The sequence below is a fragment of the Harpegnathos saltator genome, unplaced genomic scaffold (assembly GCF_003227715.2).
Source record: "Harpegnathos saltator strain DR-91 unplaced genomic scaffold, Hsal_v8.6 scaffold58, whole genome shotgun sequence".
In the NCBI taxonomy this organism is placed as follows: Eukaryota; Metazoa; Arthropoda; class Insecta; order Hymenoptera; family Formicidae; genus Harpegnathos; species Harpegnathos saltator.
In genome coordinates this window covers 638,440-655,000 of record NW_020230404.1, presented here as the reverse complement: position 1 = coordinate 655,000, position 16,561 = coordinate 638,440, and the positions used below count along the sequence as shown (strand labels likewise).

General features: G+C 49.6%; 1 protein-coding gene across 12 annotated transcripts in view; it reads left to right on the top strand.

Annotated features, from left to right (window-relative positions):
• Nucleotides 1-16,561, top strand: part of Psq (pipsqueak) — a 71,201-nt gene that overhangs the window by 46,109 nt on the left and 8,531 nt on the right. For all 12 annotated transcript variants that reach the window (XM_011141563.3, XM_011141561.3, XM_011141569.3 and 9 more), the window contains one exon: nt 15,642-15,905. In XM_011141563.3, coding sequence (XP_011139865.1) covers nt 15,642-15,905 — 264 coding nt within the window. The remainder of the gene's footprint in view (nt 1-15,641; nt 15,906-16,561) is intronic.

Sequence of the window (16,561 nt, the reverse complement as noted above, 5' to 3'; positions counted from 1 at the left end):
TCGCGTCGCGATATCGCTCGGCCGCTCTGCAGGGCGATGGGCATTGCTCCCTCGGCGGATCTCTCGGCCTCGGCGAGAGGAAGAGAGAAAAGGAGAGAGTACGAGGGCGGACGGTGGAGAGTGAGAGAAAGAGAAGAGTGAGCGAGTGAGCTTTATGCAGGTACACGAGGATCATCGTCGTGCCGTGCTGAATCTTGGAAGATCGGCGCTGGCTCGCGCGCGCGAGCGCACCAGACGGAGCCGTCGCGGTTTGGAGATATTTTTGTGCCGAATAGCGATCCGCCCGATGCAGAAGTATGTGCCGCGAGTCTGCTCTGTCGCGGCGGCACGTCTCCCTCGGCGCGGCGCGATCCGGATTTGCCTGGCGCGCCGGGGACTCCGCGGACGCTGCCGCGGCGACGAGGCGCGCGTCGCGCGCGCATTTCTGCGGCGCGGCTCCCGGGTCGTTTAACCCTTTTCGAGACACTGACCGTCTCCGCGTCGTTCCTCGCCTCGCCTTCGAGTCGCGTCGCGTCGCGCTTTTCGGGACGACGCCGCGCCTCGCCGGAATTTCCCCGCTCGTCGCGGGGCTTTGCCCCGCGCTACAGCCCGTCGCAAGTTTGCTCGTCCGAGCCGAGCGCCGCGCTCGTCGCGTCTGCGTCTCCTCGCTCCATGAGTTCGTGCACTTTGATTATTGTCGGGGCTAATTGAATGTCGGGGATTTGTGCGGGCTCGAGCTGCTGCGCCGACACCGTCTCACACGGACCGAGCAGGTCCGCCGATGCGCGGCTACCAAAGGCCGTCGTGTGCGAGCGCCGACGTAAAAGTGCACGCCGAGCATGCGAACGGGGCTCGGCCGATGAGATTCACGGCGTGCGCCGTGGTGTATTGTTCGGCTGAATTGATGTCGGGCGTCTCTCTCTCTCTCTCTCTCTCTCTTTCTCTCTCTCTCTCGCTCTCTCTCTCTCCCTCTCTCTCTCTCTCCCTCCCTCTCCTCTCCGCGACGGGGAGAAACTTTCGTGCCGCGCGCGTCCGCTCACACACTTGGATCAACTTGCGTGCAGAGCTTTTTTTCTTGTTTCTTTTTCTTTTCTTTTTTTCTTTTTCCAACGCGCGCTTGTGTCCGGTGGAACTTCAACGCGGGGGTTTTCGCGGGACTCGGCCGAGACGTCGGGCGAAACGTCGTCTTGTGAATTTTGCGAAAACGGCTCTAGCGAGTTTCCCTCGCCGTGAAAACGGCGAAACATGATGTCATCTGAGGAGAGTAATCAGAACGAAAGAAGTGAAATTGTCATATTAGAATAGAATCTTCGGCGCATAGATGTTTGCAGAGAGAGAGAGAGAGAGAGAGAGAGAGAGAGAGAGAGACGTTTTATATTCGCTGGTTTATTTAAAGAGTAAACCTGGTTTCGATCCGAAGTAATCCCGCACGCCCCGGCAAATGTCGCGATATGTTGCCAAAAGTGGAAACAACGATTTTAATGCAGAAATACCGCGGCAGGAGGGAGGAGGGGAGCTTAGAGGATTTAATGAGATGAAAAGTGACGGGCCTGCATAATGAATGCGCATCTAAAGATACGGCTGCGCTCGCGGAGCGTGCGAGTTTCTCGCGGTGATTCTCGCTCGGACGAATTTCGCGGATATGTTAGCCGGCGGACTCCTGCGTGCGACCAGGACGAGTACGTTCACAATCTGGCCAACGAAACTTGCACAGCTGCAAATTGCTGTCACGCTTGACGCGCGCGCGCGCGCGCGCGCGCTCGCCGCGCGATTTTAGCCGCGAGTGGACACGTAGCTGTTGGACCGGTTCCCTTCATCGTGCTCGCGATCCGATTGTTTCTTCTTTGTCTACGATATGAGCGGCGATGCGACGTGTAAGGAGGTGAGAAATCTATTAAATCGCGCGCCGAGAGTCAACCGACATATTTGTGGAGAGAACTCGTCAATGTCGGATTGACCGGTCGAAATTAAACTGTCACTCCGCGGTTCCTTTGTTCTTTTTCGTTGTGGCGCGCTGGACGCGGACGCACGCTCGCGGCGAAGGGAGAGAGGGAGAAGAAGATGGAAAGAAATGTGGGTCAAAGAGAGGATCGCGCTCGTCGGTTTCGATCGATCCCGAGCGAAGCGTCTCGAAGTCGCAAAGTCGCGAGATCGATGAGAAAAAAGTGCGAGACGTTTGAAGGAAGTTCTCGCTCCGCGACGACCTCACACTTCCGACAGATTAGAAAATATGTCGGACACGTGGACGTCTCGGCACATAAATGTTCGACCCTTTCGGAGTAGAGACGTGATTACGGCACGCCGTAACGATAACGCTACAGAACGCAGGCTGACAAATGCTGAGGAGGATCGTTGACGCGAGAATTATCGATACGACGTGTGAGGTGTGTGGAAGGCTTCTCGTATGTGCGGGCGTGTGATAAACGTCGACATGTCTTAATAATAATAATAATAATAACAATGATAATTACACGAACGAGCCTCTTTAGTGGAAACGTGCCATTTCGCAGGCTCGAACACGCGGCGCGAGCGCGAAATGGAGCTGTATAATGCGCGTTTGCCGATACACGCGGGAGGATAAGCCACGCTTTAACGTTGTTTCGACAGGAATAGTACGAATAACGGATATTAACGATAAACATCAAGCCTCGCGCGGATTTGTCGCGAATTACGGAATTCTGCGAGATGCGCCGCACGCATCGAAGATTACTCCCGCGCCACCTTCTAAATGCAAATACAGCGCGTTTCACCCTCCGGGAGACCTCCGGTTGGTTCCTCACGTGTGCGGAATGTCGTCGAGGATCCACCGCCTCGGTGTCGCGTGTCGAGCAATCGAACAGTTGATGCCGAAGAAACGTTACTTACGCTTCTCCCGTAGCATCGCGACAAACCGTACAGGTGTCCGCTTTAGATTCTTGCGGGAGGCACAATTCGCGAGACGCGATGTGTGTGAGATTTTTCTGGAATAAAATAAAAAATTGAATAAGAAGGGAATAAAACAAAAGAAATTTTCTTGAATAGAATAGCGTATGTCCGGAATAGATGGATATAGTTCTTTTAATTGGAAATAACACATCTGTATGTATTGCAATAAATGATCAGCAGTATATCAACACACTCAGTAGAGGATAATTTAGTTAGAGTTTAAGATATAGAAGAATTTTTGTGAAAAAAGAAATTCATGGGGCGCCAATAATAACGAAATACTAAAAATATTCTGTGAGGGGTGTAGAGATGGTCAGGTGTCTGGGTTAAATGATCATATGTAAAGGAGTTGTCGGGCATGCCTATAATAATGTAGAAATTTGTTTGTCTTTATTTATTTGTTTATTAGTATTTTACATCTTTTTATTAATTCGTTTATTAATTATTAATAAAAAAAACATTTCCACAAGTTTCTCATAGAAACTAAGGATAACATTGGAGAGAAGGTTGAAAAATGGCAACACAGAAGAAGGCCCTATGGGAAAACATTGTTTATTAAGGAGAGAAAAGAGAAAGAGATCTCTCTTCGGCATCTTTAAACGAAACAAGAAGCTATTTAAAATGTACTGAAGTTGGCCATCTATCTCGGACTCACCCTGTATCGACAGAAATCTCTTGGTCGATGACTCTTTTACGACTCCTCTTACACGAACCAATTATGCCGTTCGATGTTGACGATTTCGCCGAATTTAACAGAGTTAATTCTCTTGCAGTAAAGCATCATAAATTCGACCGGAACAACGTTGAGATCTTGAAAGAGGCGCCGTCGTACGACGACCGACCTATATCAGAAATGGCGCGTATCAATGCGGCTGGATCTGACGCCTCACTTTCGCAGAACGATACCAATCTAAAAGTTTTCGATATAAATTATTAAGGATGAATAATTTATGCCGCAAGCTCTATTTACTTGGAAGAGCAAACGGTAAACCGAATGTCGGAAAGAAAGCCCGAGCAGTACAGTGATAAAAAATTATTCAGAGAGATACGGGACAGATAACGAGAAGAGATTAATTGAAATTTTTCGCCGGGCTGTAACGTTTGGAACGGTTTGGAAATTTGTTTACTTACGTACGCAAAAACAAGGTGCAACAAAGTAAAATTAATAGAACGAAACAAAATACGAACAAAGAAGAAAGAATAGCAAATTATAAATAACAGGTCCGTTGAATTTTTCACGATACGTTACTTCCGGAAATTATAATATTATTACTTACAAATGTCATTATCATAAAGTATAAAAATAACATTATTATAAATGGTATATTAAATAAAGTATATTAAATTACGAATAAAATTATGTTAGCAAATTGTAAATAACAAATCTACTTATAAATAACAAGTCTAAACTTTTCGTGATACACTGATGATTTTTTGTAGCCTCTCGAAAACTCGGATATTTTATCAGGTTGATGCAAAAATAATTGCAGTTTTTACGCGTCGAATATAGAGACGTATCATATCAGTTAGATATTATATTTATTAATCGAAGTAAAGACCATTGGCTTGCATACATATCTCTCAACGGGATACAAGTTCGTTTATTCCTACGAGATAGAATTCTGGAAAAGACAACTAGAAAAATCGGCACCAAACTTGAAAAATGATAAAAGCCGCAATTATTTTTGCACCAACCTAATACGTACTCAGCTATCACTTATTGTTACCGTTTTATTTATCATCCGTGCGCTAGTCACCTTCTCGGCGCCGTTATATATTTATTCGCGTCTGTCCAATTATGAGCAGACACTGTTTTACGCAGCCCTTACCGTCTTTTATTCATTTACCGTCTCCATTCCGTACCGAGAGGCATCATCGTGCTCGATACGCAAAGGCTTTGTTCCTTGCGGCCTTCCGTGTCGCCCGCGTCTTTGGTCCTCGCTCGGTTTTCGATTCCATTCGCACCGCCCGGATCCTAGCGACACGTTGCGCCTTCCTCTTCTTCCTTGTTTATTAACTCCTTTTTCTGCTGCAATTTTCACATTGTTCACGTGTTAGAGGGAGGAGGAGGCATCATGTTTTATTTCATCTTGTAATCCTCGCACTCTTCGCATCCTACGGCATCCTCGGCCAAACGCTGCAGGCTTTGTTGCAGGAGAGATGCAACAGTTCTTCTGAACATGTGATGAAACTGGGGGGGGGGAGATTCCGCGAATTTTTTATTATTATTATTTAGGCTTTTAGCATTTCATTTCACAAAACTGTCGTCAAGGTGTCCTCTCAAGTTTCCGCTGACACTGAAATCTGGTTGCGAATGTTCCTTCAGCGTTGTTTCATGGTTTTCTTTTATATACATGTTACATGTATAAATTTTTACATGATCCGTATTTTATATATAGAATAATTAAAAAAGATGATCGTCAATTTCACGAAGCACTCGTAAACTTGCGCGTTAGATTCGCATTGGCCCGCTCTTGTCTCTCTCGTTTGCATCATTTCTTCTTCCCCATCGTTGAGTTTCCGAGCTTCCGAGAACCGCAGCCAAAGATGTATCGACTAACAAAATTCACTTCTCTCTCCGTGGTTTTTCATCAAATAACGATAATGTCGAGCAGTGTATAATCTTGCCGAGTGATCTCGTGAGAGCATTGTTTCGTGGAACACCGCCCGCCGTCGTTCAAAACGATACGCGCAGACAACGGCGACACGCGTCGATGTCGCGCCTTCAGCCGCGTACACACCGGATTCGCGAGTCGCTAATTCGCGAGGCAAATTGGCTCGTCGAGTCGCCTCGCTGTCGACTGTAGTGACTCTTGAAACGCGAACGGGGCGCGTAAAAATTGACCTCGCCGTCTCGAATTGTGTCATGCCGAAATAATTGACAATTACGCCGAAAGTCAGCCGGTATTGCGCCGACCTTAGAAATTGTCCTCATTAATCTTATCATTAAATGCGCGTTAGAGCTAAAAACGTTTCCAGCGGAGAGGAAGAAGCACACATTAGCCGAAAGTCGCTAATGCCCGCTTCAAGTGCGCGATGTTTGCGTTTACGTTTGCGTCCGCGGCAGCACCATCGCGCGCGCGACTTGGAAACTCATTTACCACCAGCGAGGGTGATCCGAAACACGCGCGACCGATGCGAAATAGGATCGCGTTCGTCCTGATCGCGCGAGCCTGAATCCGCGATGCGTCGCTGACCACGTCCCGTGAGAAAGCGTGCTCGTAAAAGGATCCCGAGGTCGTCCCTCTTTCCGGGAACGTGTCGGGGGTGACTCGAGCCCATGACGAGGAGAGAGAGAGAGAGAGAGAGAGAGAGAGAGAGAGAGAGAGAGAGAGAGAGAGAGAGAGAGAGAGAGCCCTTTAAACTGTCCACGAAGCCGAGCCGTTCCGATTATCGTGCTTCTTCGCTCCACGTTCGCAAGTAGCCGATCGCGCGAACGCCAGCTAGCGTAAACCACGCTCGACTGAACTTTTCTTCGTCCATATCTGAGTCAAGAAGCCGAGGAAGAAGAAGGAGCGATAATTCCGCGAGGTTACTCAAGAGAGATCGGTGCGGCGGATCCGGTGTCGTAATTGAAGCCGTCGGATGTTCAACCTGACATAATTCTCGGAACTATTCATCCTCGCGAGACTCGGGGGGGGGGAGGGTTGTCTCATAATTTTTTATATCCTGACGGTATTTAAAAGTACCGCTCTCTATATAAACGCTCATATGTTTTTCAACTCTTTTTTTCCGTCTCTTATCTTATATTCCTGTCATAATTCTCAAAACTATTCATCCTCGCGAGAGACTCGGGGTGGATGCTTGTCTTTTAACTTTTTATATCCTGACGGTACTTAAAAGTATATACAAATGCTCTATATAAACGTTCATGGTTTTAAACTTTTTTTTCTCCGTCTTATCTTATATTCCTGTCGGTACTTATAAGTATTGTCTTAAAATTTAACCATTAAATTATTATAAGATTTATTTTCCAATTCCTTATGTTTATAATATGCCAAGAGCCATTTAATTACACAAAAATGTAATAAGGTCTTGGCTAAATTAATTCAGGACATAAAGAGTTAATATATCATATATTATTATTCGAAGTATATATTAATATTCGTCTTTTTCAAATAGAAGCGCAGTTGTATGCTAATTGTCAATGTATGATCAATGTATGATAATTGTAGAACAAGAAAAAAAGACATCAAATGACATTGAAAAAAGGTGGCGTTTTTTCATTGATATATCGTCTGAGTTTCAATGCTCTCACTGTTGGTTGGCTGTCATACCAATTTCCATCGATTATCGATAAAAAAATTAGCTAAATTTGAAATAATCGGAAGCAAGTTAAATAAGTGTAACTCACGATATATTTGCGTTTATTGTTTCATCGGCGTTCCATCGTCTATATATTTAATTTGTCACACAATTAGTTGCATTGTTTTATACATAAATTAAATGAAGCGCGGCGGCAACGTAAAGCCCATCATCTGTGATTCCCGTGGAAGTCAACGTGTTAAGATTTCTATGTCGATAGATTGCGAGGTTAATGCAGACAGTTAGAATCTGTCACGAATCTCTGAATTCGCCCCGACGAATCACGAGAGACGCTTGAGAAACGGCGAGACGTCGACACTTTGCCGAAATGAGCCCGGCAAAGATGTCGACGCTAAAGAAAGAACACGAGAAACCACGTCTCGACAAAAGTGTCTATATATACAGGGTGTCCGAGATGTTTTGGAAATGAAAAATTGTGAAAATTAATCAGACGAAACTGAGAAGAAAAGTCAAATAGCATTTTGTAAAAATCGTTATTAAGTTATTAATGATTGAAAATGACCACATCTAGAGGCTCTTTTAATTGGTAACTTGAAAATTTGCGTACTTATTTGCAAAATGGTAAAGGACTTTTTTGTTCAGAATGACCTAGCGACAAGTTCAAGATTCAGGGTTCAAGGTTCAATATAATTGTAGATGAGGTCATTTTGAGCAAAATGGCCTTTACCTAAAAGACGACCTTAAAAGAACCTGTCACTTTCAATCATTAATAACTTAATAACTACTACGCTTTTTGCAAAGTGGTACGTGACTTTTCTTTTCGGTTTGATCTAATTAATCTTCACAATTTTTCGTTTCCGAAAGATCCCGGACATCCTGTATATATATATATATATACACATATCGCATAAATCTCTGAATACATCGTGCCGGAAATACCGGGACATCGGCTTCTTCATATCGCGAGTGAACTACAGATATCTGCGAGAGAGATTCGATATGAAAGTATCGCGGGGCGTGAGCCCTCCTCCAATACCGCTTAAATATCGCACGCATCCCCAAATCACCGCACCGATACGTCGCGAAAGTTCGCGGGAAGACACCTGCAGCTGCTCGTATTCTTACGTTTACTCGGGCCGAACACGTGGTGTGCGGCCAGGGTCGTGCTCCCATTCAGAAAGGAGGTTATGTAGCACGGAGAAGAAAGAGAGAGAGAGAGAGAGAGAGAGAGAGGAGAGAGAGAACGAGAGAAAGAGAAAGAGAAGAGAGACAGTGAGAGAGAGAGAGAGAGAGAGAGAGAGAGAGAGAGAGAGAGAGAGAGAGAGAGAGAGAGAAGGTTATACTCGTGACGCCCGTTACATTATCAATTCCGTTATGGCGCCGTATTCGTAATAGTAGAGACGACCCTACGACCGTCTTCGGGGATTCCCCCTCGCGCATCCTCTCCTCATCTCACCGGCGTGCCTTCTCCTCTCCCTCCTGTACTATCTTCTCTTTTTCCGCCACCCTCTTCCTCCCTTCGTTCCACCCGGGTTTTCTCTCTCCCTCCGCCGTCCCGTCTCTTTTTCCGTTCCTCTCCTCTACCACTTTTCTTCTTCTTCCTCCTCCTCCTCCACCTCTTCTTCTTTTGCTTCCTTCCGACGTCTCTCTATATAAAGCACTTCACCTTCCCTCGACACGATCTCTTGGCGAACAACCCCACGACAAAGTCCTTCCACCCGCGCCCGCCGACGCGCCCTTCTTCCTGTTTCCGTGAAACCTTTCCGCGAAGGTCGATCTTTTTTGCGGATTTACACCTGTTGGACCTTGCGTTCAATCGCTTCCTTATTTTTCTCCGAATCAGGAACGTCGCTCGCGAAGATCTCTCTCTCTCTCTCTCTCTCTCTCTTCCTTCTCTTAGTCCTCCTCTTTCTCTCGGCCCCAACGATAGATTTCTCGCGCGTAAACACGCAAACGCTCTTTCCGCGCGTCCCTTTCGCCGCTCTCTCATGCATTCGCGGATCGTTTATCGGCGCAAGGGCGGATACGGCTGATTGGTTTGATCGACGGGCAGATTTGCGGCGGTGGAAAACGAAGGATACCCTCGAGCCGGTGCGAATGTAGCAAGAACGAATTCGGTGACTTTTTCCTCCTCGCTCGGGCGAAATTAGCGCGGAGGTTCTCGCGCTGCGGTGAATTATGCGCAGAGAGATAAAATAGGCATTTAGAAACGTTCCGAAAGGTGCAATCGGCAAAGCGCGCTCCGCCGATCGGGATCGCCACGGAAATTCAATGCGAAATCTCGCCGCTGCGGAATTGGCAGCACCGCGGAATCTTGCATCACTGGGTGCCCTCGGCATGAAAAAAGCGAGCGTACTTGCGTTCGAAAGCACGTTTCTTCGAGAAGCGCGCAATATAGCCGCTGAGTAATAATGCCTCGCGTCAGAATGATAACTCGCGCCGCCTAAAGCCACGTTTACCAAATTAAATCGCGAACAAACGAAATGTGCCCTCACCTCGCAGGTGTCCCGGCACTCTCTCTCTCTCTCTCTCTCTCGCCGGTCACACGATGATAAAGAGAGAGAGAGACAGAGAGAGAGAGAGAGAGAGAGAGAGAGAGAGAGAGAGAGAGAGAGAGAGAGAGAGAGAAAGAGACTCGGTCGAAAGTCTCCCACGAGCGTTTAGCCGGCGGACGATTTTATTCCTCGCATTGTCCTCCGCCCGACGGTGCGATGCGAGGCGACATGAAGCCGTCGCGATCGACCGGCGATCGTTTCTCCTCCTCCTTCTCCCCTTTTTTCTCAACCTGTTCCCGCGGGCCGAAAGAAAACTCCGCAGACGGGGTGAACGGGCGCGCGCGACCGGAAGTGGAGCTCCCCGGGACGACCGGGCTTTTTTCCCGCCGTCTCGCGTCAATTAGTCCGGGATAATTGGTCGGCCGATGCCCTTGAACCCTAAGTATTGATTGGTGAGGTCGGATTCTGCCGGTGGCTCTGTCCCTCTTGCCTCCGAACCGATGGCACCACCCCTATGCATCCACCTCCGAACCGACCAACCAACCATCCACCCGCCCCGCCGCCGCCTCCGCCGTCGCCCGCCACCGCCGCCGCCGCCGCCGCCGCCGCCGCCGCCGCCGCCGCCTAGCTCCCGCAGAGAGGAGGCCCCTCTTGCATTCCCTCCTCCTGGCCCCGCACCCCCCCCCCCCGGCGCAAGCCTCGGCCCGTGGTTCTCCAAGTGCCGTCGCCGTTAAAGCACCGCGTGTCGGCAAAGGTTTTTCCGCCCTTTATTTATTTAATTGAACTACGAAACGCCATTTCTCTCCCGCGAGCGCAATCCGAGCCTACCCCACATCGCGACCTTCCCCCTCTCTCTTTCTCTCTCTCTCTCTCTCTCTCTCTCTCTCTCTCTCTCTCTCTTTCCCGCTCGCTCTCCTTGTTTCTACTTCTCTCTCCCTTTATTCTTTCTATCCATCTATCTGTGTCTATCCACCTATCTTGCCCCCCTGCTTGCCCTCCCCGCGTTCTTTCATCCGTGAATCCGCGCAACGACATTGCCAGCGAAATTCTACCGAGAGAGAATTCCGCCGAGAGAGCGCTACGATGTGTGTCTCCTCCCGTCTCGTCTCATTTCGCCCCGTCTCGTTTCGTTTCGTTTCGTTTCATTCGGATACACGAAGACACGACTCATTGGCGCGGTAATTTCATCGCGATCGACGGGTCCTCCCGCCATTGTGCGCTCGGTCTCCACCGAATTTGATTTACCGTGCGACGCGTCCCTCGCAAGGAGAGGGATCGATCGGCGCTCTCGCGCGCGCTTCGCGGAACGCCTGGCAGTTTGTTTGGGCCGGTAGTCTAGTTTATTAATTTTCGGCTATTCTCGACTACGCCCTTGGGGATGCGAGCTTTTTGTATTCGCCGCACGGTCAACCGCCCGGCGTCTTGAATTCTTTCGACTTCATCCTCCCGGATGAAACCTCACTCCGTTAAAACCGTCCGTCGCGGATTAATTTCGCCGCGCACGGCGATTTCCGCAACGGCAGCGCAGATTGTGGGGAGTCGTGACGGCGCGATCGATATATCGCCCCCTGCCAACTCCGAGCGGGGATATTTTTAAATTTTCGGTCACGTGCGGTTTTATACGTAGGCATGTTTGTTGCTCGCATCTACGTAGATGAACGTTAGGCCGGCCGTCGTTACGAGTCTCCTTTGCGTCCTCGCTCCTTCCTCTTTGTCCGTCCGCTTTGCAGATCGCGGTAATTCCGTATTGAAGTTTTCGGCAAAGTGTCAGATGCGTCAAGTGTCAAAACGGCCGCGTCATCATATTTAACGACGTGCGTCGTTGCGCTTGTGTGCGAATAATAATTGCGCACAGCGGATTCGTTTTCTTTCTTTCTTTCTTTCTTTCTTCCTTCCTTCCTTCCTTTCTTCTCATTTGGTCTCTTCACTGATATTCCATTGCCGACATGCCGACCGCCGCGTGTCACGTTAAATTGTATTTCGCGCATCGGCGAGCCGTAAGACGTGAAAATGCATGTGTCAAGTGCTCGCTAATTAAAGTTAATCCTTATCGGCACATATTCGGTAATTTTGACACACGATAAAATTTGACGGCGGACAGCAAATTGCTGCAATTACACCGGGCCGTACGATTTAACTTCGATCAAACGCTGTTCGCGTTGCAATTAACAGTCAACGTGTGCCTAAATTACGAAGCGCCGTGCATTATACGACGCGCGTCATCGACTGTCGCTCAATCGCGCAATTGGAAGAAAAGTGACGGAGATCGTTTCTGCAGCCCTCTCTCTCTCTCTCTCTCTCTCTCTCTGTCCAGCGGAGAAAGTCGTCACTCCCTTAGAAAAGCGGCAAAACTCCGGGAATATATTAATAAGCCGCTGGTATTGTACGGCTCTCTTTGATCTTAACTTACTGTGGAGGCTATTAAGATCAAAGCCGACGCCGTGATCGCTCTTGTTTGAATTTGGGGAAGCCCAAATCACTTCGCCCAATCTTACAATCGGCACTGTTAAATCGCAAAGTGACAGAGGGAGATAAGGGAACTTTTTCTCTAGGACGCGGAAACGTCTTCAAGTGACGTCCCGTCCCAAGATGTGAGGTGATCTCTCCCGAGGAAATTAAAGGAATTTTTCAGGCCGTATCTCGTGTGATACGCAACGTGACGACAATGTCCGGAGTACAAAGATCCCATTGTGCATTCATGATACCGAGAATATCGACGCCTGAATGCGGAGGGCCGAGAATCGAGGTGCGATCCTCCTTGCCAAAAGCCGCGCCGCTGCTGTCGTCGTCGAGGGTGGCCGCTCGCTCGCTCGCTCGCTCGCTCGCCCCGACGGAGACGCTCGATTATCGCGTGCCCCGCGACCCGACCAGCGCCATCAAACTCCCGAGCCGCCGAGATCGAAGATCCGCGGACGTTTCGGGGCGGCCGTGCACACGCCCGGTCGTAACGAGCCGGCGAGCAGGAGCGAGGGAGCGAGAGAGACGGAGCGAGAGCGGGGGAGGGGAAGGAATGAGCGAGAGTGAGACAGAGAGGGAGAGAACGAAAGGGACAGGTGGACGTGTGCGCGCGTGGAAACGCTTGGAAGTCATTGGTGTCGATGCTGTCGCGAGCGTCGAGGAAAGAGCGAGAGCGAGCGAGTGCCGCGTCGGGGGTTGGGGGTGGTCGATACGGCCCTGGGGCCGCGACAGCCGCGTCGGAGGCCTCCCCATTCTTCCTGCAGGCGTTTTTGCCTCTGCCGCGCGCGTTTCACCTCTGTCTCTCTTTCTCCACAATCCCTGCGCCGCCGTCGTCGTCGTCGTCGTCGTCGTCGTCGTCGTCGTCGTCGTTGCCTCCTCCTTCCTCTCCTCTTCGGTGTATACTCTCTTATTCTGTCTGCGTCTTGCTTCCTCTCTGAATTTTTCTCTTTCTCCTCCTCTTCTTCGCTCCTGCCCACTCTCCTGCTCTCCTCTCGCTCACTCTCTCGCGCTCGCATCTCACCCTTCCCCTCCTGTCCCGAGTTTCTCCCGTACTCCCTCGCCCGCCTCCTCGCTCTTTCTGCATTTCACGCACTTTCTCTCTTCCTCCCGCTCTCTCCCTCCTTCCCTCCTCCTCCTCCCCCCCGCTCCTCGTCACACTCCCTCAATCCATCCAGCCCGATCCGCCGCCTCCACCCACGCAGCGCGTTCCAGCCGCCACCGACACCCCCTCCCCCCCCCCGGTGCAACCTTCCTCCGTCCCCCGGCCCTCGTCCTCCTTCCGTCCTCCCTCCCGCTACCCTCCGGTGCCACTCTCACGCCGCCAGCAACCGCGCAGACCCCGCCTAATCGTGCCACCCCCGGCTTGATTAAAGAACAGAGAGGCTCGGCTTCGGCGCGCGAGGGTCGCGCTGCCGTTAGTTCTCTCGCTCCTTCTCTCTTCCTCTCTCCGTACTTCCCCTCTCTCTCTCTCTCTCTCTCTCTCTCTCTCTCTCTCTCTTTCTCTCCTTCCTCGTGCACTCCCGCGTCTCTGTTCCATTCTTTCGCTTTAGCCGTTCATCATCTCTTCTCTCTCTCTCTCTCTCTCTCTCTCTCTCTCTCTCTCTCTCTCTCTCGCTCGCTCGCCCTTCATCCTTTCTTCGCACTTTAGTCATCGTTCGCAAGGCTCTTCTTCGCTCGCAAGGTCCTTCGCGTAGATCGGCCACGTGGACGTCGTGACGTCCCGAGAAGCCACGCGACTTGCAACACGCGGAACAGGCGTCTGTCATCTTCCTCTTCCTCGTCTCCTCCGTGCTCCCCCATTTCGTCATTCATCGTCTCTTAAATTTCCCTTCCTCTCTCTTCCACCCTGTTTCTCTCTCTCTCTCTCTCTCTCTCTCTCTCTCTCCTCTTTCCTTCCCTCTTCCGCTTCGCGTCTGCATTTCAAGGTTACTTTGCGAGGTTTACATCGCGAATCCGAAGCGCGTGTGTTTGTTGACGTAGCAACTGTCGAAAATGGAGAATGTGCTCCTTCGACTGTACCTCGTTACCAGTCTGTCGGAGATCCGGATTCTTTTTTCCGAAAAATTAAGAAATTATCCTTCATCAACTTTGCATACTCGAAATTTGTGTATTTTTATAATTCTCTCTCAGCGCCACGCAATATTCGCGAAAAGTTTTCTCGCGTATGCTCTTAACGTTATTAATATCCGTTTTGAATAAACATTGGCTTTAAATTGCCAATTCTCCGGAGCATCGTGTGCGTCTCCTCTTCGAACGAACTCACACGCTCGAAAGTTTGGAAACAAGAATGAATGAGAATTGTCGTTCGCCTCGATGACTTGATTTTCTGTCCGCGATGTCGGATTTTCCATCATCAAGAATGTAAAGTCTCGCGAGGAGAGGAGAGGAGAGGAGAGGAGAGAGAGAGGCGACGCGAGGCGTATCGCGACTCGCCGAAACTGGATCGCCGGCGTTGATTTTCAGAAGCGACGGCGGCGGCGGCGGCGGCTGGTGGGTGGACGGTGCTCGACGCCGCCGCCGCCGCCGCCACACTGTTGAGATGAAATTGCACCGCCGCCGGGCGGAACGAGAGATGCTGGGACGACGAGCTCGCGCGCGAGAAATATGCAAATCCAATCGGACTGGACTCGCGCGCGGTCCTTCGTCCGCCTCTCGCAAAGCGGTTTACCGAAATGAATATTTTTCTATTCCGCGTCCGCGCCTTGATCCTCTCTCTCTCTCTCTCTCTCTCTCTCTGGGCGCGGCCGTTCCGATCGCGATAATTAATGAATTCGTCATTTGGCCGCGATAAGTCGGTCCGGCTACACGATTGCGGCATATCGTCGTTAACCTTCGCACCGGAACGGTCTTTGTGACTCCGACGATAATTCGTGATCCGAGAATTCATTATCTGGCGCTTTCTCGACTGAAGAGCGCGCGCGCGCGCGCCAAGTCGCTCTTCTCTTGCTCTGCGGCTATGATCTATCCTATATAGATAGACTATTCTAGGTGGGAGATGTACGATAAAACTAAATATACGACATTGCGATAACGTGAGCGCGAACTTCTCGCACGAAATATGCACGCGCTTTCGTACTTTATCTGCACGGCCGCGGCCGTCCGTGTTTGCGAATATATTATGTGCGGCTTCGACAGCCCTCGTTCTCTCTGTTCGACGGATTTCCAATTTAGAGGTGGAGTCGAATTTCGTAATTTCTTACGACGCTTGGAACTGGAAATTTGTTACGACTTGTTCGGTCGCATGCAATTATCGAAGAAAAATTCGCGACGGTCCCGACGGTTCTTGTTCTCGAAGATCGATTTGACGAGAGCGCACAGTTCAGCGCTCTCTCAGCATAGAGCGTTGCGACGGTAAAAGCTCCGGCGTGTTTATGCTACCTTGACTTCTCATATTTCGCCGAGATGGGGCGCACGATTAACGTGGGTCGCTCGAACTTTTCGGACCCGGCTCGAAAGCTCGAAGCTGCGCGAGATTGCGGCGGACGGATGCGACACTCAAGGCGGTTTTCGTGTTCGCAGTCACTTTTGAAGACGGCCGACCAGCTGAAGATCAAGGGTCTCTGCGAGGTGCCGGAGAGCCGAGACGGCCCGCCGTCCGTGAGCCTGAGCTCGCCACCGAGGGAGTCCGGCACCCCGAGATTGAACTACACGAAGCTGAAGAAGCACCATCCGCGGTACAAGCGGCCGAGAACCACGTTCGAGCCACGCGCCACCGACCCGAGACATTACGAGCGCTATAAAGAGGAGGAGGTCAACGAAGATTACAGCCGCAATAATAAAGAGGTAACCTTCGCCAACCTGCGACGGAGTCTACGCGCGTGTCTGAGCTTTCGTTCGAAAAGAGCTTTCGTTCCATCAGACGAGACCTTACCATCCCGGGGTAGACGGACTCGCGTCTGCGATTTTGTCAGTTGCACCTCGCTCACCGGTGACGAGTTTGACCCTTTATATCTTGAGTTAGAATTCATCCAAGACTTTATTATTATTATTATATTTTTTTTTATTTTTGTGCAATTAACTCTTGAAGGCTACCATCACATCAAATATCACCCCAAGCTGACTTTTCTCGTTATGTTTGTAGCAAAATATATGTGAGAATTGATCTGTTTTCTTCATAATATTGTCACTACTACTGATAGTGTGAATAAATATTCATAAAGTTAGTATTGCCAGTATGGTTACGTCTTTGAATAAGATCAAAAGTTCTCACTGGGTGCAATTTTACCCATGGCAGCCTTTAAGGGTTTGGTATATTTAACACAAGGAGTAGGTTAGGTTACGTTAGGAATGAATTTTAAGAAAATTAAGTTTTACAACAATTTAATGGTTAAATTTTAAAAGTGGTACTTACAGTACCGGCAGGAATGTAGAATGAGACATAGAAAAAAAAAGTTTAAAAACATAAGCATTTATATGAAATGTCCAGGATCTTTTGAAAA